General features: G+C 54.4%; 1 protein-coding gene across 1 annotated transcript in view; it reads right to left on the reverse strand.

Moving 5' to 3' along the window:
* Positions 1-663: 663 nt before the first annotated feature.
* Dglucy (D-glutamate cyclase) overlaps positions 664-25268 on the reverse strand; it is a 53636-nt gene continuing 29031 nt past the window's right edge. Inside the window, 9 exon segments of the mRNA XM_077109051.1 lie at positions 664-701; positions 704-812; positions 8830-8848; positions 13435-13540; positions 13689-13807; positions 19198-19375; positions 20406-20527; positions 23012-23181; positions 24029-24186. Coding sequence (XP_076965166.1) covers positions 664-701; positions 704-812; positions 8830-8848; positions 13435-13540; positions 13689-13807; positions 19198-19375; positions 20406-20527; positions 23012-23181; positions 24029-24186 — 1019 coding nt within the window.

Raw genomic sequence — 25268 nt, forward strand, 5'->3', positions numbered from 1 at the left:
GAGAGGGGTAGGGTGGGCTGATCAGAGCTGTCCAGGAGGACTCTGACAGGCGTGCGCCCTGGGCCCTGAGCACCCTGGGCTCCAGGGGTGAGCTGCCCTACAGTGCAGGGCAAGGGGCCCCGCTCAGGGTGGAGGTGAGGAGATGGGGAGGAGGTGGCAGTGTCAGGGGTGAAGGGGACAAGACAACCTGGGAGGTGATGGCTGGAGGAATCTCTTGCCGGAGTAAACAAATTGCTATTTGAAAAAGAGCATTTTAAAATTATAAATATTTGGGTGGGTGGTGAGTAATCCTTCCCTAAAGCCCCAAAGCAGTCAGTCATTCACTGGGGTCCTCCTAAACGTCGGGCAAGAAGCTCCTCTGGGTGGACTTGGCCTGGGAGCTGGGAGCAGCTGGTGTGGAGGAGGGTTGAGAGAATGTGCCAGGGTACCAGGAACCAAAGCAGAGACTGGGAGCCCAGAGAAATGTCCCTGGCCCCCACCATCGGTACTATCCCCTCCTGGGCAGCGGACTTGTAGCTTCCTGGGCCCGTGGTGAGCTTGTGGCTCACCCAGGACCAGTGTTGACCTGCAAGGCTGCCGTGGGAAGGAGCTGGGGGTCTCGGGGAACTCTGGAGGCAGGCTGGGCCACTGGGGAGGAACTTTGCGTGCATGTGACATTAAGGATCACACATGTGCTTTGGTGGTGTCCACCAGCTTCTGATCATCTCAGTGTGGACGCTGTGGAAGGGGAGCCTGTCCACCTCCATGCCTAAGACACCCGAGCCTCCACTCTAGACTCTGTGCTGCACCAGGATGTCCAACATTTTTTCTTCCTGGAAAAAGAAAAAAAAAATGAGGCAGAAGTAGAAGTAGTAAGGGGGAGGGGAGAGGGAGGGAGAAGAAAGAAATATGTAGATCTCTAAGAGGAGGAAGGGCCTTTGACTTCAGGTGCCTTTTTCTAAGATACGATTTTGGTTAAAAATACCAATGCCAGGCTGGGTTTGTGGCTCATGGTAGAGCCTCGGCCGGCATGTGCAAGGCCCTGGGTTCAATCCTCAGCACCACATAAAAATAAAATAAAGATATTGTGTCCATCTACACCTAAAAAATTAAATATTAAAAAAAATACCAATGCCACTGGAAATCTCACCATGAAACAGCGTGTCCTACATCATGCCTCATTGGTCCCCAAGCCCACTCCCGAAGCCACCGATTGGCTACTTGCAGGTAACCAAATCCGACGCTCTTACAGGCCTGCATCATCCACCCCAGCCCCCAACCTGGGCTGGGGATTGAACCCAGGGATGCTCTACCTCTAGGCTACACCCCCAGCCCTTTCTATTTTTTATTTTGAGACAGGGTCTTCTCACTAGGTTGCCCAGGCTGGCCTTGAACTTGGTCCTCCGCCTCAGGCTCCGAGTCGCTGGGATCACAGGCATGTGTGCACCTTCTTCACAAACACAAAGAGGCTCTCCTTCTACAGGTGCAGGGTGGGCCACTTTCTGCCAGCCTGGCCAGAGCCCTGCTTGTGCGAACAGGCCCCATTCCTCCTGAGACCCACTGTTGGTCTCCCGGGAGGCATGTGCCAATCCTGCTGCCGCTGCCTTCTAAGCATTTCCCAGGTGCATGTGGGAGATCTGGAGAGAGCAGAGAGAGAGCCGAGAAGATGCAGCCCAGGGTCCCACAGGCAGTGGCTCTGGAATCAGAGGGCTCTGATGTGGGTCTTTCCCGACAGGAGGTCCAAGCTCTTTGTGCCTCGGGGTTCTTGTCTGTGAAATGGGGCTGTTGCTGCTGATGGCGGTAGTGACCCCTGCTGCAGAGGCTGCCTAAGGGTTTAACAAGTTAGTGGAAGGAAAGCTCCTAGCACAGCCGTGGCACAGAGTAGGTGCTCACAAAATGAGGCTGATTACTAATGGGACGCCAGGGCCACAGGCCTTCAGCACAGAGCTTTCTTCTTTGACTCACTGGCTGGTTAAGGTTTGAGCCCCCTCTTTCTTTCCCCCTCTAAAAATAAGGTCCCAAAGAACCCCTTGTCTAAGCCACTAACACTCCTGTCTGCCGCTGAACACAAAGTGGGTCTCAGGGGGCTGGGGATGTGGCTCCAGCGGTAGCGCGCTCGCCTGGCATGCGCGCGGTGCTGGGTTCGATCCTCAGCACCACATGCAAACAAAGATGTGTCCGCCCAGAGCTAAAAAAATAAATAAATAAAAATAAATATTGAAAAATTCTCAGGACATGTCCTTCCTGCTGCATCCTCCACAAACGCCGGAGGCGAGAGGAGGAGCCCCAGGAGCTGAGCACAGGGAGCAGGCAGACATGATCAGGGCGCTCCACTTTCTGTGCAGGCAATTGCTCATTCGTCCCCATCCATCTGCCTGAGTGAGCCCCTGGGTGCCAGGCCCTGCCCCCAAGAGGTGGGGAGATGAATGTAACAGGCAGTCACAGTACAAGGGGGCCACAGCACAGAGCAGGGACACCCACTCCAGTTTTTTGGGGGTGGCTTAGGGAAGATTCTACGGAGGAGTATTATAAACTGAATGCTTGGGTTCCGCAGATTCATGTTGATTCCCCGGTACTCCATGTGGTAATATTGAAATTGGGGCTTCGGGGGGTAAATAAGGTGGAGATGAGGTCACAAGGGTGGGACCCCATGATGGAATTAGTAGCCTCCTAAGAAGAGGGACCAGAGCTCTCTGTCCACTACATGAGGACACAGGGAGAAGGCAGCCAGGAAGAGAGCCCCCGCCCAGGACTGAATCTGTGGCACCTTGAAGGGGGACTTCTCAGCCTCTAGAGCTGAGAGCAATAAAGGTATTTTGCTTTAGCTGCCTGAGCTGACAAGCAGGGTCAGAGGTCATGGCAGAATAGGACCAGGGCCCTTGAGACTCTCGAGAACTTCACAACAACGGAAGGTGCTGGCAAATGTCACTGAGGAACTGACTCTCACGCCTGGCCCGAGAGCCTGCATTTCCCTTCTGCCCGGGGCCAAGGCAGAGTCTCCCTGTGGGAGGTTGGCCTTTCCACATTTCCACCTTCTCACGCAAGCTCTCTGTCCCACGGGCCTGCCCAGGGGCTGCCCAGCCCTTTGTTTGGGCTTTCCCCATTCTCCCCATTGGTCATATCCTCTCTTTGTGGAGAATACATCAGGGACCCTGGGGCCACTTCCTCCCAGCCCACTGACGGACCTCTCCACTCTCACCCGCTGGGACCCAGGGAGGGCCTTGGGGTCCTCCGGGTGCGTGTGGTCAGCCAACAGGTTAGGAACCAGCTGGTGCTCAGCTTCTGAGAGCCACAGGGCCCCCACACCATCTTCTAGGAGGCCAGGTGGAGGCATTGTGGTGGGGAGCTGGAGGCAGAGCCTCGGGCTGCTGCACACCCAGACTGAGGACAGAGAGGGGACAGAGGACCAAAGCGAGGTCAGTAGATGGGGAAACAGGCCGAGTGTGTGGCCCCGCTGCTCAGTCACACTGGAGCTTGGCAGACGGATGCTGCGGGGTGGGAAGCCCAGGTGCACACCTAGAGTCTGAGGTAGGAGGGTGGCCTGAGCCCAGGAGTTGGCAGCCTGGGTAACACAGCAAGACCCTTCTCAATAAAAGAAACCAAAGTTATAAGGACGGGTGCTTTGAAAGTACTGGAAAAGAACAGGAGCCCAGGATGAGGTCAGACGCCATGTTCCTGTCTCTACATCATCCGTCCATCCATCTATTCATCCAACCATCCATCTGTCCGTCCTTTCTCCTCCCACCCTCCCATCCACTTGTTCGTGATCTCTCATTTCCCAAGGATCTTCCCTGTCAGGCTCTAAAGTAAAACAAATGTCATCCTTTGTTTCTCCAAGAGCCCATGTTCCCTCATGGTGCCACTGAATGACGTGTGACTGAAGGGTCCTCCTCTGTTCCCAGTCCAGGGCTGATAGAGTTCTGCAAACGTAGGGAATGTGTGTGCTCACATGTGCCCACTCACCTGGGATGCTCGGTGACACACCTGGAGCAAAGATGGAACGGAGGGGTGGGCCCTCAGTGCCCAGAGTGAAGCTAGTGTTATAAGAGGCCTGGTGCTGGGCTCCCCTCCCCTGGCCACCAGGTTGAGGAGGGAAGTCCAGGACTTCCCTGGTGCTTACCCCAAGAGCCCCACTCTGCTGCCCAGGAAGTGGCCCCTCCTTGTGCTCTCTTGCAAAAGGCTGGCACAAGAATGGCCAGATGTGAGGCAGGTCTGAAGGTCAAAGTTCTCCTTAGCCCTTGCCTTTGGCACAGGCAAGGCACCCACGGGGCCGTGGGAGCAGGCTGGGCGTGGAGCAGGCTGGTGGAGCAGGTTGGGCGTGGAGAGGCCAGGGAGAACCAGCTGGCCATGCTGGCTGGGGAGGCAGCTCATGTGCCTCTGGGGCCACACAGAGGAAAGAGACACACCCATATGCTGCCACATGGCGCCTGGAGGCCCAGCTCTGCTGACCCACGCTCTGGATCAACTTGGCCTCTTGGCCTTGGCTCTCCACTGGCTCCGGCTGCTCAAACTCTCCCCGGCACAGGCCACCTACTGCCACCACCAAGCCTGGCTGAGGGTCCCCTGACACCTTCCCTGGCCTGACTGAGGTATAGAAAGGACCTTCTCATGATAATGAGGACCACGGCTGGCATTTATCAAACACTGACTACACGCCAGACGCTGCTCAGTGGTTTACACACCGGACTCCAGAGTGACCCAACGTCAGCTCTCGCCATCTCCACCTTCCCCTAGAAGGGCGAGCGCACTGAGGACGGGGGACCTGTGCGAGTGTGTGAGGCTGAGCCCGGAGCCCAGCAGCCACCACGACACTCACCTGGGGCAGCTTCACATTTTCAAAATGCTCTTAAGTCCCAAGAAACAGAGAAGATGGCCACCAACTGCAGGAGACAACTGCAGGCCTCCACACCCTGCCTCCTGGACCATGTGGATTCAACCAACTGCAGATGAAAAACATGTGCTTTTCACATTGCATCTGGATGGAGCAAGGACCAACGTCCTCCTGGTTGTTATTCCTTGAGCCGAACCGCACGACGGCTACTTACACAGCACTTAGCTCGCAGCAGGGATCATGAGTAATCGAGAGGTGATCTAAAGGACACGGGAGGGCTCTCAGAGGTGCCGGGAAGATATCGCACCATTTTATACATATATACAAGGGGTTGACATCTGCAGATTTTGGTATCCAACAGGGGCCCTGGAACCAATTCTCTGTGATATAGAAAGACAACTGTGCAGAGAAGAAACTGGTCCAGGTGTGGGGCTGTGGCTCAGTGGTAGAGCGCTCGCCTAGCATGCGTGAGGCACTTGGTTCGATCCTCAGCACCACATAAAAATAGATAAATAAAACAAAGGTTCTGTGTCCACTACAACTAAAAAAATTAAAGTAAAATTAAAAAAAAACACACACAAGACAGTGGCTCTGACCCAGACCAGCACCCATTTGGTCTGGCTGGCCTGGCTGGCTCCCGTCTGAGGCCCTCAGTGGGCTGACCGCACCCATCTGGTCTGGCTGGCCTGGCTGGCTCCCGTCTGAGGCCCTCAGTGGGCTGAGGGGGTGCTCATCCAGGGCCCTCTCCAGGTCACACCTCAGAAGCCTTCAGTCCTTCCCAGGCCACCCCCACCCAGAGCTCTGTCACTCAGCCACTCCACAGCACCCTGGCCCCCAAGATGAGGGATGCCTGCTCTCCAGTCCCCAGGCTCTGGGTCCTCCTGTCCCTGGCCTTAGTCCCTCCTGTGAGGTGCCATCAGTTGGCTCTGCCTCTGGCAGCCTGGGAACGTTCTCCAAGGACACCGCCTGCCCTCACTCGGAGGGCCCCTAGGCCGAGGGCCAGAGCGGACGAGGTGTGCCCTGAAAGTGGCTGCCCCCTGCCCGGGTCCTCAGCATAGCGCCCACTCCTGCCACAGTCACCAGACCCCTGAGAACACCTGTCCCCGAGTAAGGAGATCCTACTTATAAGCAACTCAGAGCAGAGGCAAGGGACATTTCTCTGTCCCAACCCATCGAGCTTTGCCACCAGCTCAGGCCACTGCTTTGCCTGGTGGGTACCTCAGGATGGCCAGGGAGCCCTACTGAGTGACCTGCAGAGCACTAGTCACTGCCCCTGCCCAGTTGCATGACCCTGCCCCTTAGCTTTTATGGGTCCTGCTGCCCAAAGGCCCTTCCCGCCCTTCCTTCCCTGACCACTCATATCCTCCTCAGCCCCACAACTCAGAACAGTGCCCCCTCCTCCAGGCTGCCTTCCCGGAACCCTCTGAAGGCACTAAGTGCTCTCAGAGCCCCCGCCACCGTGCACACTGCCATCCTGGCTCCCGAGCGTCACTCCTCTGTGGTCCCTGAGTCCCCTCCCCAGGGGCCATGTCTGACTCCTTATTCTTTCCCAGAACAAGCCTGGCCAGGCCCCAGGAGGGGCTCACCAAACGCACTTCTGCTTTTAGCAAAACATGCCCTTTATTTCCTTTGAAAAAGTGGTGCATTGTTAATATATTCATGAAGGTCTGGGCAGAAGTGCAAACGGAGACTTTTCCATCCCTGGAGGGCGACTGTGGGCTGTGCGCCTTTGTCGGGTGGGGTTATGCCTTTGTGTTTGTGGAATCAGGAATCACGGGGCAGGCAGCCCCTGAGTGGCGGTGTGCGTGTGTGCGGTTTTGTTGTTTTGGTTTTTGTTTGGTTTTGTTTTTTGCTTTTTTTCCAGTTCCAATCCAGGAAGTGTAAAGAAAGCCCAGAAGGTTCTCTGGCCCCCTGTGGAAGACCATCCTCCCTCCAAGTGTCAGTACATCTGTCTGAGCCCCACATCCACCCCTCCCCCGGCATTCCCAGGAACTGGAAAATGTCTGAGTCACATCAAAAAAGCCCAGAGTCTGAAGTCAGAGAGACCTGGCCTCTAATCTAGTCTGAAGTCAGAGAGACCTGGCCTCTAATCTCAGCTCTGCCTCTTCGCTGGGTGTCCTGGGAAGCCACTCCACCCCTTGGAGCCCTGGGTGCCTCCTCTGGAGAACAGGCACCACAACACCAATCCAAGGAGACATCTGGATTAAACAGGCAGGAGAAAGAGGCAGAACCAGTGGGGAGACACAGGCAGAGGAAACAGGGAACAGAGAGGGCGCATGGCAGAGAAAAGAGGCAACAGCCATCTCTGGGATGAGGGGCCGGTCAAAAGTGAGGGGCGCAGTGGCCTCAGGCCCTGGCTGGCTGGAGACCTGTCACAGTCCCCCTTCCCATCTCAGCTGCTGTTCCCCAGGCTGGACGCTCCAGGAGCACCTTCCCCTCTGCAGACCATCCTCTCCCACGGCCTGGGAAAGAACCCTCTACTCTGGGGGCCCCACGCGTGGTGGAAGGAGCAGCATCAACCTCACCTGGGGACGGGGGCATGCAAGTTCTCTGTCCGCCTCCGACTCCTGGATGCGGAACCCTGAGGGCAGGCCCGGCCTCGGCAGCTCCCTTCCTAGAGGCTGGGCTCAGCAACTCCATGGAAGCCCTGCCCCACCCCTGAATCAGCCAGGCTTCCCCAGCCCCTGCCTGGGTTTCCCGCTGCTGATTGTTGGGAAAGCAGATAGAGAGACCTGCTGGTGACTTCCAGGATTTTTTGGACATTTACTAATCTCTTCCTTCGGAGGGACACGCCTGGAGAAGTGAAGCCACACGCACAAGACAGGTGCGGCAGTTCACGGGCAGTGCAGCCTGGTCTGGCCCAGGGAACACAGCCCACACTCCTGGCCCAGGACCTGCGTCACAGGGCTCTTCCCTGGCAGGCGAGGCCACAGGCCAAGGCCAGAGCTCTTCCTTGTTGAACGGGCATCTGTTCTTGAGACCTCTGCCTCTTGGCCTGCTTGGTCTCTCAGGGGGCTGAGCCGTTGTCTGTCCACCCCCAGGAAGTCTGTGGGTATGTGAGGTCCCCGAGTCTTCTGTCTTTCGGGTCAAACACCCAGTGCCCTCCACTGTTTCTTGTAGTTTCCGGCCCTCCCACCTGTCAGGAACTCACAGGTGAAGTCCCATCTGACCCAGGCTTTGGCCCCAATTTCCCATGGTCCAAATCCCCCTGCACATTCCCCAAGTGGCTGCCGGATAGAGACCGTCACGTGGTCTTCATCCTGTAAGTCAGACCCATCAGAGTCTCCTCCAGGCGGGACAGGACTCCTCCCTGCGAGGCATCCTCCCTGGGATCAATGTCAGGCAGCAGGACCTGCCCAGGAGGGCCATGGAACTGAGGTCCAGCCCCAGGCCTGGCACAGCACTGCCAGCACCACCTTCAGGGCTGGCCGCCTCTCTCGTGTTCTCCCACCTGCAGAGGAGAGTCCACGCAAGTCAGTCCTGCGTGGGGCCGTACCTGCCTCTGCCCTGGACTGCAGGGCTCATCCAGAACTGCACACGGGCGACTCTGCTCCAATTCTCCTGCTCAAAGTCCGCAGCTGCTCCCTGTTTCCTGTCAGGTGGAACCCTCGGGGAGGACGCCTGGTTCTCTTGGACCTGGCTAATATGATGTCCCTCTTGCAGGACTTCTCAGTGGTCCCAGTGTACTTGGAGAATTGGAAAAAACTTTGGATCCTTGAGCAGAAAAATGCATGTACAGGAACAATTTCCAAAACCAGGCTGGTGGCTCAGGACCACCTCCGTGTGCATCTGGGACGAGACGCCTTCCTCTGACTCCCGTCACATCCCACTGCCCGCAGCCCTCTGCCCAAACCAGCGCTAGGCTCATCCTGGCCTCCCAGCCTCTCCTTCCGTTCCTCCCTCCTAAGCCTCTGCATCCAGGTGATTCCTTCTAACCCCGCCCCCCAGGATTCTTTCCCCACCTTACCTGCCCCCACGCCTTAGCGCTCATCTCACCCAGTGGCTGCTGGGGGTGTTACCTTAGAGACAGATGGCAGGGATCATACCTAGTGAATCAGAACCCAGCAGGTCAGAAGGGCAGCCAGGGGAGTTCTGCTGAGCCCTCCAGGTGAGTCTGATTCAAGCTAAAATTCGAGAACCACTGCTCCAGACCATTTGGGTTACATACTGTTAATGATCAGCCAAGAAAAAGACTCGGGTATGAAGCCTAGGAGCCCATTCCAGAACTTTCTAGGTTAAGCAACTCTCCAGTGGCTGGTCTCCCACAGCTACAGGAAGCCTGCCCTGGTTCCTCAGAGGCTGTAGGGGACAGCCCTGTCACCCATCGCGGACTTGAAGAGCACCCAAAGCATCCTTCTACCGCCAGCTGGCTGGACTGGCGATATGGACTGGGTTCAAAGGAGCTGGCTGTGTCAATACCTAAGAGAACCGTGAAGAAACCACGCAGCACACGAGCTAAGGCAGGACCCAAAGCTCAGCTCCGGCGCTGGAAGGAGCAAGAGAGCGAGCACCCGGATTCTCTTTATTTTTATAGGGGGACACACAAAAGGAGGTTTGATGGAATGTTCTATCCAAATTAGGCGGGGGGATCGGGCTTCAGGGGGTTGCCCATCCCCAGCAGGTGACGCTCAGGTAGGGCTTGAAGCAGGCCCCCTGGCTGAGCAAGGGTAAAGGGCTCTTGCCCTGCAGAGCTGTCGCGGATGTGCCAGACCAAGACCCCCACCGCTCAAGGGTGGGGAGCAAGCTCAGCCAGGGGTGACGGGGGGCTCCCCACATCCCTCCATCAGCCAGCACCGAAATTCCCCAGTGTGGGGACCATCCTGCTGGGTGTGTCCGAAACCAGCTCGAGTTCTCCATTCTGTTGAAGAAGGACCCAAGAGGGACCTGCCAAGCTCTAGGTGCTGGAGCATCAAGACAGACAGAGGTCCTCTGGGTGCCAGTGCCTCGGGGGGCCGAGGCAGGAGGATTGCAAGTTCCAAGCCAACCTGGGCAACTCAGTGAGACCCTGTCTCAAAATAAGAGATGAAAAGGTCTGGGGCTGTATCTTAGCCGACCCAGAGAGAGACGGAGGCACACGCAGAGGGAGGCCGTCTGGCAACAAGAGGCTGCAAAGGATTATGGGAGCACTGAGGGGGCCGCCCATTCCGACTCATTCAGCAATGACTCACAGAAAGTGACCATCTAGTGTTGGCCTCCCAGGCTGGGCAGAATCTGCCAGAGGAGGGCTGGACTGAGGGTATTTCAGGTCACAGACTCGTGGTTGGTACCCCAGTGAGTGCAACGCATGTGGCGGGAACACGAGGCAGACTGGCGGGCAAGGGCCACGTGGTAGTAATGCCACCGTGTCCCCTGATTCTAGGATGTGTGTTTGTGACCTTCATTATCTCTGAAATTGACAGGTGCCTTACAATCACCTCACCCTCGTCACTGTTGTGTTTTCTTCCATTAGTGGAAACCAGGCAGTTCTTGTCCCCAGAGGAGAGAGTACCTTGCACTGATTGGATATTTACAACCCGTGGCACTGTGGTGAAGGCCTTAGGTGGATCAGCTCCTGGGGTCCCCACAACACACCTGTGACGTCAAAGTATTATTATTATTTCCAGTTGAATAACTGGGAAGCAGGCACAGAGGGGCTAAGTGACTTACCAATGGTCACACAGCCATTAAGTTGTGGACTTGGGATGTGACTCAGGCTGCTACTCTAGAATCCGTATTCTTTTCCCTTTTTTTTTTTAAAAAAAATCATTTAAGCCAGGCGCAGTGGCGCACACCTGCGATCACAGTGTTGCGGGATGGGGAAGTATGAGGATTGAGAGTTCAAAGCCAGCTTCAGCAAAAGTGAGGCCCTAAGCAACTCAGTGAGATCCTGTCTCTAAATACAATACCAAATGCGGCTGGGGATGTGGCCCAGTGGCCGAGGGCCCCCGAGTTCAATCCCTGGTGCCCTCCACAAAATATCATTAAAAAAATTTTAATTGTGTTAAGAAACACCTAACATAAAAAAAAAAAAAAAAGCCGTTCCCCCTCTTGTTCACAGCACAACAAGCAGCAGAGGAGACTCCAGTGATCTCCAAAGATGTGGGTAAGCGGCGGACGCTGGCTGGGTGTACCCTAATTCAGGTCGGCTCTGACACTTGGCACCTGGAAACAGCACCAGACCCCACAGACCCATGAGCCCGCCCCTCCGCTTCACATGCCTTTCCAGGCCCCAGGCTGTCTGACTGACAGCTGTAGACCCGGGTTCCCACGCCCCTCACGGGCTCCATGGTGTGCTCCATGGGTTTGCAGCACCCAGGGACACACATTGCCTTCCTTGTAAAGGATGTTACAGATGTAGAGATGCACAGGGCGAGGGGCAGGGGGGGCCATGTGGGGTCTCCATGCCTCCCAGGTGCACCACCTGCCAGGACCCCCGACCCCGGCCATGGTCAGCCCCTGTCAAGTCCTCCCTTTATCCTTGATTTTCTCAAGTATGAATGCGATGCCTAGGGCCAGGGCCTAGGGCATTTATCCTGCTAGTAATTTCTGAGCTTCTAGGTCTGTACGGTTTGGCATTAATGCTTCAAATATTGCTTTTGTTTCTTTCTTTCTTCTCCCTCTGGCCTCCTGATTAGCATAACTTACACCTTTTGTAGCTGAACCATAGTTCCTATATATCCTGTTGCGTTTACCTTTTTCAGTCTTTGGTTTTTCAATTTTGGAAGTTTATATTGCCGTGTTTCAAGCTCAGAGAGTCTTTCCTCATCCGTGTCCAGTCTACCGATGAGCCCGTCAAAGGCACGCCTCATTTCTGCCACAGTGTTATCCATTTCTGTCATTCTAAAACTCTTACAATTTCCATCTCTCTGCTTACATTTTCCATCTGTTTTTCCCTCCACATTTTTAATTGGTGCACTATAGTTGTACATAATGGGGGGATTTTGATTACATACTTGTGTATTCACAAACATAACCATATCATTTAGCAGCATCTTTCCCCAGTGCTCCCCGTCGCCTTTTCTGTCTGTTTTTGCATGTTACCTACTTTTCCCATTAAATCCTTTAGCCTATTAACCACATTTACAAACAACAACAACACAACCAACAAAACTCCTCGCCTGCTACTTCCAACATTCTTGACATGCTCAACTTTGGTTCTGATGCTTGTTCAAACTCTTTAAACTGTGTCTTTATGTGCCTTGTAATTGTTTGTTGAAAGATGTACATCATGTACACCTGTGGTGGGCTGGGTGTGGGGCGTACACCCTAATCCCAGTGAATTGGAACACTGAGTCAGGAGGATCGCTAGTTTCAAGCCAGCCTTAGCAACTTAGTGAGGCCCTAAGCAACTTAACGAAGCCCTGTCCCCAAAATAAAAAATTAAAAGGACTCAGGATGTGGCTCAGTGGTTAAGCACCCCTGGGTTCAAGCCTCAGTACCAAATAAATAAATAAATAGATAAGAAAGAACGAACTGCAGTATATGGGCCTTTGGTAATGTGGACGTAGATGTGGTAGGAGGGAAAGTGTTCTGCAGCCTTGTGATTCTATCTTAGTCTTTCAGTGAGTGTATTAGCCATTCTTCATTACTATGATGAGATACCCAAGGCAGACTACTTTATAAAGAAAAAAGTTTTGGCTGTTGATTGTAGAGGCTGGAAGTCCCAACAGGATGTTTAGGCTCTAGTGAGTACCCCTGCCCCCATCACTTCATGACAAGTGTGTGTGTGTGTGTGTGTGTGTGTGTGTGTGTCTCCCTAAAAAGCCACCAAGATTCAATCATAGGGGCTCAGCCCTAATGGTCCAGTCTAATCCCTTCCTGAAGGCCCACCTCCAAACATTACAGTTGGATTAAGTTTCCACCCTCTTAATGCTATTTATGTCCTAAGAGTTATTTTAGGGCCTTGGGTGTTAAGCCCCTGCAGACCACAGCAGGGAGCGGGTGCCCCTGGACCGTGACCCTCACCAGTGCTGCTCGGTCTGTCCGTCCCCCTGACGTGGGGCAGAATACCACCGGGGCTGGGCTGGGGGTTCCCTTCCCCCGGGGGTTGGGCTGGTTGTGGGGGGATGGTTTCTCTGAGGCAGCTCGTGTTTAGAAGAACAGAATGTTCTGGTATATTTCAAAACAATCCTTTCTTCCTCCCGGGCCAGGCAGCAGGAGGGGATCCCCCTGATATTTGGTGTGAGCAGCTGGTTGAGCTCCCGAGGTAAAATCCCCCACAGCCTGGGGCCCCCAGAGTTCTGAACCCCCGGTGTGCCCACCGAGCCTCAGGCGATTCCCCAATCGGGGTTCAGGATTTCCTTCCCTGGGCTGGACCCCGGGCCTTCATTCCTCCAGGTTGATCTTGATTAGGAAGCCAGAAAGAGCCTTCCGAGGGATCTGGCATATCCCGAGACTATGGCACAGGAGGTTGGTCCCGGTGGAGAAGGGCAGCAGCCAGGAGGGGCCGGGTAGCCGAGCCACAGTCAGGGGAAGAGGAGACTGGAAGCCCTGGGCGTCCTGCGGACCTTTCCAGGTTGTTCCCTTCCTGCCCGCCACGTGGTGGCAGCTTCCTGTGGCCAAACCTGCCAATCGCTCACAGCCTGCCCTGTGGCCCCCACGGCTCGACCACTGCCCGTCTGTTACACCTGTCTGTCAGGCCTCACCGTCTGCCTCCCAAGCCTGGAGCCGTGGTCTGTGGAGCGGGACCGACTCGGCTGTGACCCAGCTCCTGCGGCGGTGCCCGACACGACACGAGGTCAATGGTGAAATCTGCATGAGAGGCCAGGGCTGGGATCCGGGGCTCCCCTGCCCTGAGCTCTCCAGTCCCCTTGCAGAGGGGAGCTTATGGCCTGGACCGCCCACTCCAGGTCCCTCACCGTGGGCCGCTGGCCCGACGGACAGCCAGCCACATACTTACCAGCCGTGACAGCGAAGTCTGCCCCCACATCACAGGCGGTGACGTCTCCACGGAGAACGTGCCTCTTCCCGGCCTCCTTCACTCTGCCCATCCCAAGCTGCTCGCCTCCATCCCGACTCCTGAGGGGCAGGGATCTGGGTCAGTGCACAGGATCAGGGTGTGGGGGTCGGTTGTGCGGCCGGGCAGCCCCCCCGAGTGCCTCGTTGCCTCTGGGAGGGCTGAGAGGTGGGCTGCGCGGTGGCTCTGGCACTGGGGATTGAAGCCTGAGCCAGACCCCAGCTTTTCTTTTCGTTAAGGCAGGAGCTCACCAAGTTGCCCAGGCTGGATGTACTTTCTGACAACTTGTCTGAAAAGACATTGCTTTTCCTTCAGGTCTTCCAGAAACTTCTCTGTTGAGAAACGAGTCCAAATCTGAAACTCACCAGAGCATGGGCCTGTCCCTTCTTGGGTCCTCTCTCCAGTCATGGGTGCAGCACCCTCTCTGCAGGTGGTGAGGACGAGGACCTCCCCTTGAGGGGCTCCCACTCGCTGAGCTCCGCTAGTGTGACTAGGCGGCCTCTCACTGGCCCAGGACAACCACTCTAAGGTCTCTGCTTCGGGAATGTGAAAGGGGCCGGGTGCAGGGGCGCAGGCCTGTAATCCCAGTGGCTCAGGAGGCTGAGGCAGGAGGATTCCAAGTTCAAAGGCAGCCTCAGCAACTTAGTGAGGCCCTGAGCAATTTAATAGAATTGTCTCTAATAAAATATAAAAAAAGGGCTGGGGATGTGGCTCAAGGGTTAGGCCCCTGGGTTCAATCCCCCCCACACCCACACCCACACAACACAAATAAAGAACGTGACAGAGCCACCGTAGGAGGTCTACTTGTCATCTGATGTACCCTAATTAGGGGAGGGACACACACCCCAAGGTGGCAGAGGATCTTAATTAGTATCACAAAGGAATGCTAGAATGCTTGACTGTTGGAATGAGTCATGGTGGTCAAGATAGGAAGACCTGCTAAAAAGAATCAGCGGGCACCTCCATCCTTGAAGAAACCAGAGTTTTGGAAATCCAGCAAGCCCCGCAGCCTGTACCCTTGGAGGGGAATTCTGACACAGGACACTGATCCCGTGTCCAGGTGTTTCTGGAGGCCAGCTGTGGACTAGGTCAGCTAAGCCGGGTGCCGTGGCGTGTGCCCACAGTCCCAGTGCCAGGTCCTCGGGGGCCGAGGCAGGAGGACTGCTGGAGTTTGGGACCAGCCTGGGCCACACGGTGACAGCTGTCTTGATAACCTTTCATGCATGGTGTGCATCCGGGGCCTCCGAGCCAGACCAGATCTCCTCCAGCTGCAGAGTGGGCGAACACTGTGCTGAGTCCGCTTCTAAAAGGGCTTGGGCTGTGTGCAATTCCACCAGAGGCTGGAATTCTTTGTGGGATGGTGGAGACAGGAGCCGGACTCCAGATGCAGATAGACCATTGTGAATGACCACGTGTCTTCCAGTCACATCCTGAAAACTTTTCTCAGAACCATGTTCTAGACCAGGGCCGCCCGTTGCCTGATGGAGAATCACGGCACCATGGGTTTCCTGAGGGGCAGACCAGGCCAGGAAGCGCCAGGGACCTGGGGGTGTCCTCGTCCGGGTTGGGGTGCCTTCCGTGGGAAGGGAAGGGATGCCAGCCGCTCCTCCAGAGCCTGGTTGCTGATTGCCCCTTGGAAATGGGAGACATTTTTCTTCTCCACCCCCCCCCACCCCGCCCCCGCCCCAGAACTGCCCAGAGTGACAGGAAACTTGAGGCCAGCCAGGCCAACCCCACGGAGGGCCACACCCAGCCTCTTCTGGGAAAGCCGGGAGGTTTGCAGAAACTTTCTAAGAGCCCACAAGGCTTTCATTGTCTGTCAAAACCTCAAAAGTCAAAGGGGACTAATGAGGTGGCGACACTCTCAAGTGCCTGGATGGAGAGAGCCAGACACAGAGTAATGAGGAGGGCCTAAAGCGCCTGCCTGCCCCTCCCTGCCCCATCGGGACCCCCGCGGGGAGAGGAGCTGGTCTCCTGGGGGTTACAATAGAACTTTCAGAAATTCATAAATGCAGCATGATTCCAAACCAGTTCAGGGACCCGGAGTCTGGCCCCTGTTCCTAATCCTACCAGCCGAAGTAATTGATGAGGCAACTCAATGCGTCCCCTGCGGGGATCTTAAGAGGCCTGAATTATACAATGGATGCAGATCCTCTTGGAAAATGATCAAGTTCTGTGCAAACACTAATTACCAGAGTTACATCGTCAGGGGTGGTCAGACTCTCCTCATTGACCCCACACACTAAAAATCGATGTTTCATAAATGATACATGATACATTCCATCCTATAGGACCCAACTGATATGCCAGCGTCTTTGGGTTACTATTACTATTATTTTATTATTGTCTTCCTTACTGTAGACTCAGGCAAATGGAATAAGCCCTGTGAAGTGCGGCAGCCTGGCCGGGTCCTGTCTTTGGACTCTGTCATCCTGCTCTGTGCGGGGCCTCTCCTGGGACCGGACCATCAGTGATCTTGAGATGCCCGTGGGGTCCTTAGCAATCTCCTTACTAGACTCGGAGGCTGCGAGAGCAGGAGGTCATGGTGACCGGGATGTCTGGGGGCCACAGACAGAGCCGCCTGACCCAGAGGTGGCCCACCGTGTCCCGCTTCCAGGTTCTTGTTCACTTTACAGAAATAAGACAGAATTTGAAATAGAAAACGAAAGAATCAAACACTAGATGAACTTCCAGAGAGAGAGAGGGAAGGAGGGGCCCGGATGGCGTGGCTGACAGAGCCACACTGGGTCCCCTGCCGGGTCCTCGTGTCACGGGGCCTTCCCAGCCTTCAGCATGTGGGAGAACCACCCGACACAGCACTGAGAGGGTTAGACAAGGAGGGGCACAGGAGGGTCTTGGCACAGAGCCCCACACCTACCGGGGGTAAGTGCCAGCTGTTGCTGCTGTTGGTTGTATTTTTAGCAGGAATATGTTTTTTTTTTCTTTTTTTTTTCTTTTTTGGTACCAGGGATTGAACCCAGGGGCACTCAACCACTGAGCCCCAGCCCCAGCCCTTTTTTGTATCTGATTTAGACACAGGGTCTCACTGAGTTACGTGGGGCCTCGTTAAGTTGCTGAGGCTGGCTTTGAACTTGTGATTCTCCTGCTTAGCCTCCTGGGATTACAGGGGTGCACCACAAGAATATGGTTTTGATAATCCAATAATACAGTTGAGGCACATAAAATGGTGTTTTTACATCTAAGTTCCCTCATGATGCCGTTCTTCAAAATCTCAACTCTGCCATGGAAAACAGTATGGCTGTTTCTCAAAAAATTGAAGATAGAATTACCATCATATCCAGCAATCCCACTTCTGGGCATGTACCCAAGACAACTGAAAGCAGGAACTTGAAGAGGTTCACACCCACCCATGTTATGTTCCTAGCAGCATAACTCACAATAGGCACAGGGGGAGGCTGCCCATGGGCCATGATATATGAATAGCTAACTGCACGTGGGAATATTATTCAGCCTTGAAAAGGAAGGGAATTCAGAGACATGCCGCAACCTGGGTGAGCCTTGGACACTTTGCTAAGTGAAACAAGAACTCACAAAACAGCAAGACCCTTTTCTGTGAGGCCCCTTGAGGAGTCAAAATCATAGAGATAGAGGGTAGAATGGTGGTGGCCAGGGGCTGGGAGGAGAGGGATGGCAGTTGGTGTAGAACCTGTCCAGAGCTTCAGCTTGAGGAGAGGAACAGAGCTCTGGCGATGGATGAGGTGGTGACTGCACGACCTGTGGATGCGCTGAACGCTGGGAACTGTACACTTAAGAATGGGGGAAATGGGAAACGGGCTGGGGCTCAGTGGTGAGCATTGTTTGTGCAGCTTGCATGAGGCTCTGGGGTTGACATGGCAACACAGTTTTTGTTATGTGTATTTTACCACAATATAAAGACCTTTTCCTGTAAAAGGTTTTTTTTTTTTTTTTTTTTTTTTTTTGGTCCTGGGGATTGAACCCAGCACCAAAAAAGGGTCATTTAATCACTGAGCCACATCCCTACCCTTTTAAAAATATTTTATCTAGAGACAGAGTCTCTCTAAGTTGCTTAAGGCCTCGCTAAATTGCTGAGGCTGGCTTTGAACTTGCGATCCTCCTGCCTCAGCCTCCAGAGCCACTGGGATGACAGGTGTGCACCACTGCGCACTGTAAATGTTTAAAAAAAAAAAAAAAAAAAATCTCCATGCCTGTCCATGTCCTTTGATTGTGCTGGAATGTCGAACATCCCCTGTGCTTGAGAGGGTGGGACACCAAGGAGGCCTCAGAAGCACTCCTCAGCCACCCCTGGGAGGCAGACGATGCGGGTGGGAGGAGCTTGACTCTGTGTCTCCCTTAGACCAGTCACAGAAGAGAGGCGAAAAGGTAAATGGGACGGGAACCACCAGGGAGACCAGTGTGTCCCCCGCTCTGGAGGAAGAGCTGTTTCTGGAGTGCCCCACCCCCACAACTCACTTGCACGCTCAGCGGGGAAGACTGGTCTTCCAGTCTAGAGGCTTCCACTGTGCTCTGGTGGGCAAGCGCAGCCTGCTCCATGGAAACCAACTCCTCTTCTCCAACCCTCCCTCCACCATGAGGGTCCCACCAGGAGGGCTTTCTGGGTTCTTCCCAGAGCCAGAGCTGTGTGTGACGCCAGCTGCTGGGGACACAAACACCCTGACCTGCACCGCACATGCTGGCAGCGTCACGTGGCACATCGGATCCTGGGTCTGACTTTTCCTTGGACCTCAGATCCTCAGTATGAGCTCCAGATTCTGCTGTGAGCTGTGATATAGCTATCCCTCGATGCCTAGTGACCCGTGCCTTAACATTCTAAGTGGACATTTGTCAGTGGGTTATGAAAAGAAATTTCCTGGCCCAGGTCAGCATTTTTTGAAAAGTGGACTGCAGAGATGGAACAGAAAGCATCTGAGTACAGTGCACATCGTTGATGTGAATCCTGCAGTACTGCAGGGGCGAATGCTGTATTCCAAAACGTCTGTGTCAGTGTGTGTGTGTGTGTGTGTGTTTGCAGTGTTAAACGCATTATGGTGGGTTGTTATAAAAGTGTGCAAAACACGGCATCACAACTTATGGGCTCTGAAGCACAACTCTGCACGTGATGAACAGGTGAATTTCAAAACGTGTGACCCCAACACTCAATAAGAAACACTAGTGAACACACAATTTCATAAGAGAATACTCAATATTAACATGCCACCTTTACAATGCAACCATCATTCCACTATCCAAAGGAGCCAGGATCCCCCAACTGAAAGGATTTTCTATCTAATGAGTCCTGACCTGTGGTTTGAAACTGCTAATCATTTTTTTAAAATCCTCCTATTCCCCTCCTTTGTCAGAAGACAAGCCGCTTCTCCCTGCTGCCACACACCGGCTGGTTCCAGAGGTTCTGCGGAGCCCTGGCACAGCTGGAGCTTCCCGCCTCTTGTGACAGAGGGGCCCTGCAGACCACCTTCCCGGGCTGTGCAGAGGCTTTCCGGGGGAGTGAGGAGCATGTGGGTGTTTCCCATGGGGCACTTGATCTGGCCCAGGACACACATACCTGGGTGACTTGGGGTCCCCGTCTTTACACAGGAACCCACGAGCGTCCTCCACTGATCCACCTTGGTAATTAACAATGGGATCGGTGTCTTCAGATCACCTTGAAGAAGACGGCAAAGGTGGACACATCAGGCCTGGTGTTAGGTTTTGGAAGTTCAAGTTCACTCCCCAAGGGCTCCTTTGGAGGGTCGTCAAGACCACTCTGGAACAACGTCCTCCTGCAGGATGCTGTTCAGTCAGTCCAGGCCAGGACTCAGGACCTAAGTAAGGTCTAGGTTGGCAGGCTGGAGCGTGGAGTCAGGCCAGCGTGGACGAGCACATACGTTGCATATAAGATGCTGGCTCCTGCCAGGGAGAGTGCTGGGCACACAGTTACGTGCCCACGGTGACAGTGTGCGGCCCTCCACTGAGCACTTGAGGTCACACTCTCACTTAACTTTCACAGTTCTGTTGAATAAATACCACTGTCATTCCCATTTTACAGAAGAGGAAAACTGAGGCTCAGAGCTACCGAACAGCTTGGGCAAAGCCAAGTATTAGTGTCAGTGTCAGGACTCCAGTTCTCACCCCAAGTTCTCACCTGCCCCCACCAACTGCATACCTTCAGGGAAATTCAAGAAAGCCCCAGAGACTGAGCCTTGGGTTAGGTACTTATTTGGGAGTGATTTCCAAGATGCATTTGACTCTTGAAAAAAAGAAAAAAAAAACAACACTTGCTCTAATTATAAAAATAATACCGACTGTGGTAGAATATGAGCAAAATATACACAAACCCAGCTTTGGCCCGCCTATCTCACAGCAGTTGGGGTAGAATCTGGTTTATTCATGGGCCCAGGACAAAGGCTTCTTCATGCAGAGCCGGATGGGGACAGAGCTGGGGGCAGGGGTCTCCGGCCCGACACTACGGGCCTCCTGGGTCTGCAGGCTCCAGGTCGCTCTGTGGCCCTGGTCAGGCACCAGGAGGTATGTTGGAGGTGATTCGGCCATCTCCATAATCCCCATCACCGGCTCCTGCACTGTCACATAAGGCCACTCTGTGCTCCCTACTCTCTACATTAAGGCCACACGCTTGTGTCACAAATGCAGCCTCAGGGCGGGGGCTCCTCCCAGGCTCCCTACCCCGCAGCTGCCCCGGGCCCTCTGTGAGCCGCTGGGCCACCCCCGAGGGCCCGCGGGGCAGGCTGAGGTGAGGACCAGGATCACTACGAGAGACCCTGCTGCGGGCCTGGCTGCGGCCCCGTCTGAGGGGAAGGCACGAGGTGGTCATCGGGGGACCTGTGAAGTGATGGGCCATAACTGGGGGACTGGGGACAGGGGACAGGAGGTCACACAGGCTGAGAGCCCCAGCCCCTCCCTGGGCTGCAGGTAGGATCTCGCTCCACTTCCTACCAGCCACCCAAGCCCTGGGTGTCCCCCTCTGCCAAGTCACGCCCACCTACCAGGACGGCCGTGATGGCTCCCTGAGGTGGCGCCCGCCGACTGCCTGGCACAAGGGGGGCGCTAAGCACAGGCGGCTCTTTCTCACGTCCTCAGAATGGATCAAGGGTATAGGTGCCCGTCAGGGGGCCCAGGGGACCAACAGGGCAGAGAACATGGGCACCCCAGAGCGGGTGGCACCTGAGGAAGGACACGTGGGGACCTCTGAAGGCGGGGGGCGGTGCGGCCCCTCTGGTCTGCAGGGAACGTCTCCAGGACAGGACGGCTCTCCCGCCTTTCCTCCTCTGGGATGTGTCCTGGGCCTCAGTCACCAAAGGACTGAAATCACTGTCATCAAAAGGCCAAACTGCAATTCTTTCCTTCATTCAAATGGAATGAAAGTTCTGCAGAATCCAGTAGAACCATCCCCAGCTCTAAGTCGCCGCCAGAGAGCGGGGTCCAGAGCAGCTGCCCAGCCCAGCTCCCGGGAGAGCCGCTGCTAAAAAAAAAAAAAAAAAAAAAAAAATGCCCTCCAGCGCAGGGTCCCACGGAAACCCAGCTGGCCGCCAGCAGCACCAGACATGGGCCATCCCCTGCCCCAGACAGCCTTCTCTGCCCATGACCACACATGGGCTCCTTCTGCTCTCCCTGCTGGCTGCTCTCCCTTCCTCCTGCTCCTCTTCCCGGGAGGGGTCCCTGGGGGTAATCGGGTCCTTTGCTCCACCTCTACTTATTCCCTGGACTTCCCCATCGTCTTCACTGCGGCTCCCAGTGAGTCTGCGGCTCTCTAAGGCATCCTGGGGGCGCAGGCAGCTCTAGGCACTCACCTCCACGTCCATCCCCCACTCAGCTTCTCCACCTGCGTGTCCAGTTGTCATCACGCATGTGACAGCTTTGAACCTGCCCTCCATAAGAAAACTGTGGAAAAATACACAAGATATAAAATTGATCATCTGAACCGTTTTTAATTTGGTGGTACTAAGTACGTTCACCTTGTGTGACTGTCACCACCACCCATCTCAAGGACTCTCATCTTCCCGAATTGAAACTCTGTCCCCATTCAACACCCAGCCCTCATGTTCCCTCCACCAAGCTCCCGGCAACATGAATTCCACTTTCCATCACTGTGCACTGGACAACTCTAGGTCCCTCCTATAAGTGGAATCATACAGTATCTGTCCTCTCATGACTGGCTTATTTTACTTAGCAAAGTGTCCTCAAGGTTCGTACATGTTGCGGCTCGTGTCAGAATCTCCTCCCTTCTCAAGGCTGAGTAATATCCCACTGTGTGTCTACACCACATTCTGCATGTCCATCCATGCATCCACAGAGAGTCGGGTTGTTTCCATTTTTTGGCAACTATGTTATGTGTTTCTTACCACACCTGTGATTAGTCCTGGATGGAGGGGAATCCTATTTTTAATGTTTTAAGCAGATGCCTTACTGCTCTGGGAGCACCGGCTCCATGTTGCTATCCCAGGGACGGTGCACCATTCCTCGACCCGGATTCTTTTCTTTTTTTTCTTTTATGGCTCTGGGGATTGAACCCAAGGACACTCTGCCACTGAACCACACCCATAATTTGGAGACAGGGTCTAGCTCCGTTGCCCAGCCTGGCCTTGAACTTATGATCCTTCTGCCCCAGGCTCCCAAGCAGCTGGGCGGCAGGCTTGTGCTTCTGTGCCTGGCAAACCCAAACTCTTGGTTTACACCCCAAACCTGCTCCACCGTGATTCCTCCGCCCCCACCCCCACCCCCGCAATCTCAGCTCCTCCAGCTCCGTCTTTTCAGTCACCCGGGCGGGAGCCTTAGAGGAAGCAGTCCCCGATCCCCACGGCACACCCACCAGGTCACGGGAACTCAGGCTGATGCCACCTACCAGACACCAGCAGAATCCAGCTACTCCCAACCTCCACCTGGACCTGTGCCGCTCGCCTGTCCTCCTTACTCTGAAGCCACAGCCTGAGCCAGGGGTGCAGGTGATGACAGGAGGCTCGGGGAGGGACCCGATAGCCAGGCCTGGATACCCTACCCGTCCCAAGCCACCCTCACCTCCTACCTTTGGCAACTTGACCAGTCCACTGTACCAGCCAGGGACCTTCCAGGACCAGGGAGGGCCTGTCCTCCTCTCAGTGGGTTCCCAGGGCTCCGGCCTCACCCAGAGCAAAGCCCAGATGCCCAAGGTGTGCCAGGTCCCCTCCACCTATGACCTCTGCCCAGGCTGATGCTACACCCGGCACTCTTCCCTGAGCCAGCCCGGCCTCACTCCATCAACTACACGTCACCTTCTCCACGAGGTCCTCCCTGACCTGTCGGAAGCAGCAGCGCTGCTGGCCCCCACGCCCGCTCCCGTCTGCCGCTCCTTCTCCATATAATTGTCGCCTTCTAACACAGCATCCTTTTCTCTGATGTGGTTTGTCAAACTCCAATAAAACACAGGCTCCATGAGGGCAGGATTGTTGCTGGTTTTGCATGGTACCTGGCACATAGTAGGTGCTTGATACACATTTGCCACCTTAGGCGGAGTCTGCATGCACAGAAACAGCCTTTGGGACACTTCCAAAATAATGGGACACTTTAGGTTTGGCTTTGCTGGAGTCGAAGTCCTTTTTTTTTAATTTTAATTTTTTTATTTGTTTTAATGATGAGGGTCTCCTTCCACCTTCCATGCAGTTCTCCTTCTCCCTCCCTTTCCCTCCCACCCCTCTTCCCTATGTAGAGGTCATCTTCCTCCCCTGCTCTCCCTCCCTACCCCATTTTGAGTCACCCCCCTTATATCAGAGAAGACATTCGGCGTTTGTTTTTAGGGATTGGCTAATTCACTTCGCATAATCTGCTCTAGTGCCATCCATTTCCCTGCATCGAAGTCCTTTTTAAATGCTGGAAGGAACTGGAGGAATTGGGTCTTGGAGGAGCTGAGGCCTCAGTCCACTTCCCTGAAGGATGCGTGTGGAGGGACGCAGAGAGAGAGAGGTGGTGGGAAGCTGGTTAGATTCTTCGGGGCTTCCAACCCGTGCCTGAGTAGCCCTCCCCTGACGGTGGAGGTGGCGTGGGGAGCAGGATTCACACAGCCCACGGCCAGGCTCAGCACATGGACGGGTCAGAGCCCTGCATCTCCAGCCCCTGCAGCCCTGATCGCATCTGGGCATCTCAGGTGCAGCCCTGGCCATCTGCACAGGCGGGACACTGTGGTCTGCACCTTTCAACCGCCCTGTATTCCACCGCCCCGTATTCCACCGCCCCTCCCCAACCCCAATGATCCAGGGCTGAGCTGGGTTGCTGAAGTCCTCGCAGCCTGGCAGAACTGAGTTCAAATCCCAGCTCACCGTTCCTGCCTGGGTAAGTCCCTGGCCCTCTTGGAGCCTCAGTCTCTTTCTCTCTACAATGGGAATGGTGCTGCATATGGCAAAGAGTTCTTCTGAGCTCAGAGGAGAACTCCCTGTGTCTAGGGCACAGCCCTGTGCCTGGGTGCCCTGCAGAGGGCCTAAGGTGGCGAATGTGTATCAATTGGCGTAACGGCCACCGCAGGCTCAGCCTCCTGGCCCGTCACAGAGCATCACGCTTAGCCACACTTGGGTCATCTCAGAGCCAAACAGAGCCCTGTGGGGGAGAGCGAGACTAGGAACTTCCACCCTGGCTATGGCTGGAATCCCAGGACCAAAGGGACGTTGGTTTGCAGCTGTGCGTGGAGAACCCGGGGGATGCAGCGCTGGTACTTCCTACGGTAGAAATGTCCAGATTGAGAATCTGGAAACCTAATTCTGTGCAGGTGCTCACGAGTCACTTCTGTGTGTCCTTAGCCACACCTCTTGGCCTCTCTGAGCCTCAGTTTTCCAAAAACAGTTCTGCCTGGGAGTTAGGGGTCAGTCTATATCTTAGATTTGTACATTCCACAGAGACAGCTCCCACTTATAGTATACAGCATACCTAGTAAAGAAATCACGAGTGTGTAGACAAATTTAGTGATAAGGATGTTCACTGTGGTGTTATTTATGGGGTTACGTACTGGGATATTAATCAAAGGCAGAACATTTCTATAAATATATAACATTCCATAGAAATATATTGGAATTCTATGCAAACATTAAAAAGGTCATTGTGGAAGACTGTGATATAGAAAATGTTCACTATATATTCAAAAGTGCAAAGAGCAAGTTATAAAGTAGTATACTAGAATTCTAGTCCATATCATGCCTGCAGAGGTTTGAGAGTGAAGAAGAAAATTAAGGCAGAGCTAACTGTCGATATTGGTTAATTGCAATGTGGTTCTGACAAATTTTAGTGCTTTTTTTAACTTTCATATTTTTTCTGATGCTTCTATAATGAGCATGAAGTACCGTTGATAAGAGGGGAGAAGAATAACAACTTTTTAAAGCAAACAATCAGGAGGTACTGTATTCCATAGGGCATGGTGAGCACTAAGGTGGGGGCGGTGTTTGGTCAACCAAAATCCCTGCATCCATTTATGATGATTTTATTATCAGTGCAAAAATCATTACTGTCCCCTATATCCCTGGCATTCCTTCAGATTCTCCAGGGACCTCGTGTGCAAGATCCTTTTAAAAA

Source organism: Callospermophilus lateralis, chromosome 3 (assembly GCF_048772815.1).
Source record: "Callospermophilus lateralis isolate mCalLat2 chromosome 3, mCalLat2.hap1, whole genome shotgun sequence".
Classification (NCBI taxonomy): Eukaryota; Metazoa; Chordata; class Mammalia; order Rodentia; family Sciuridae; genus Callospermophilus; species Callospermophilus lateralis.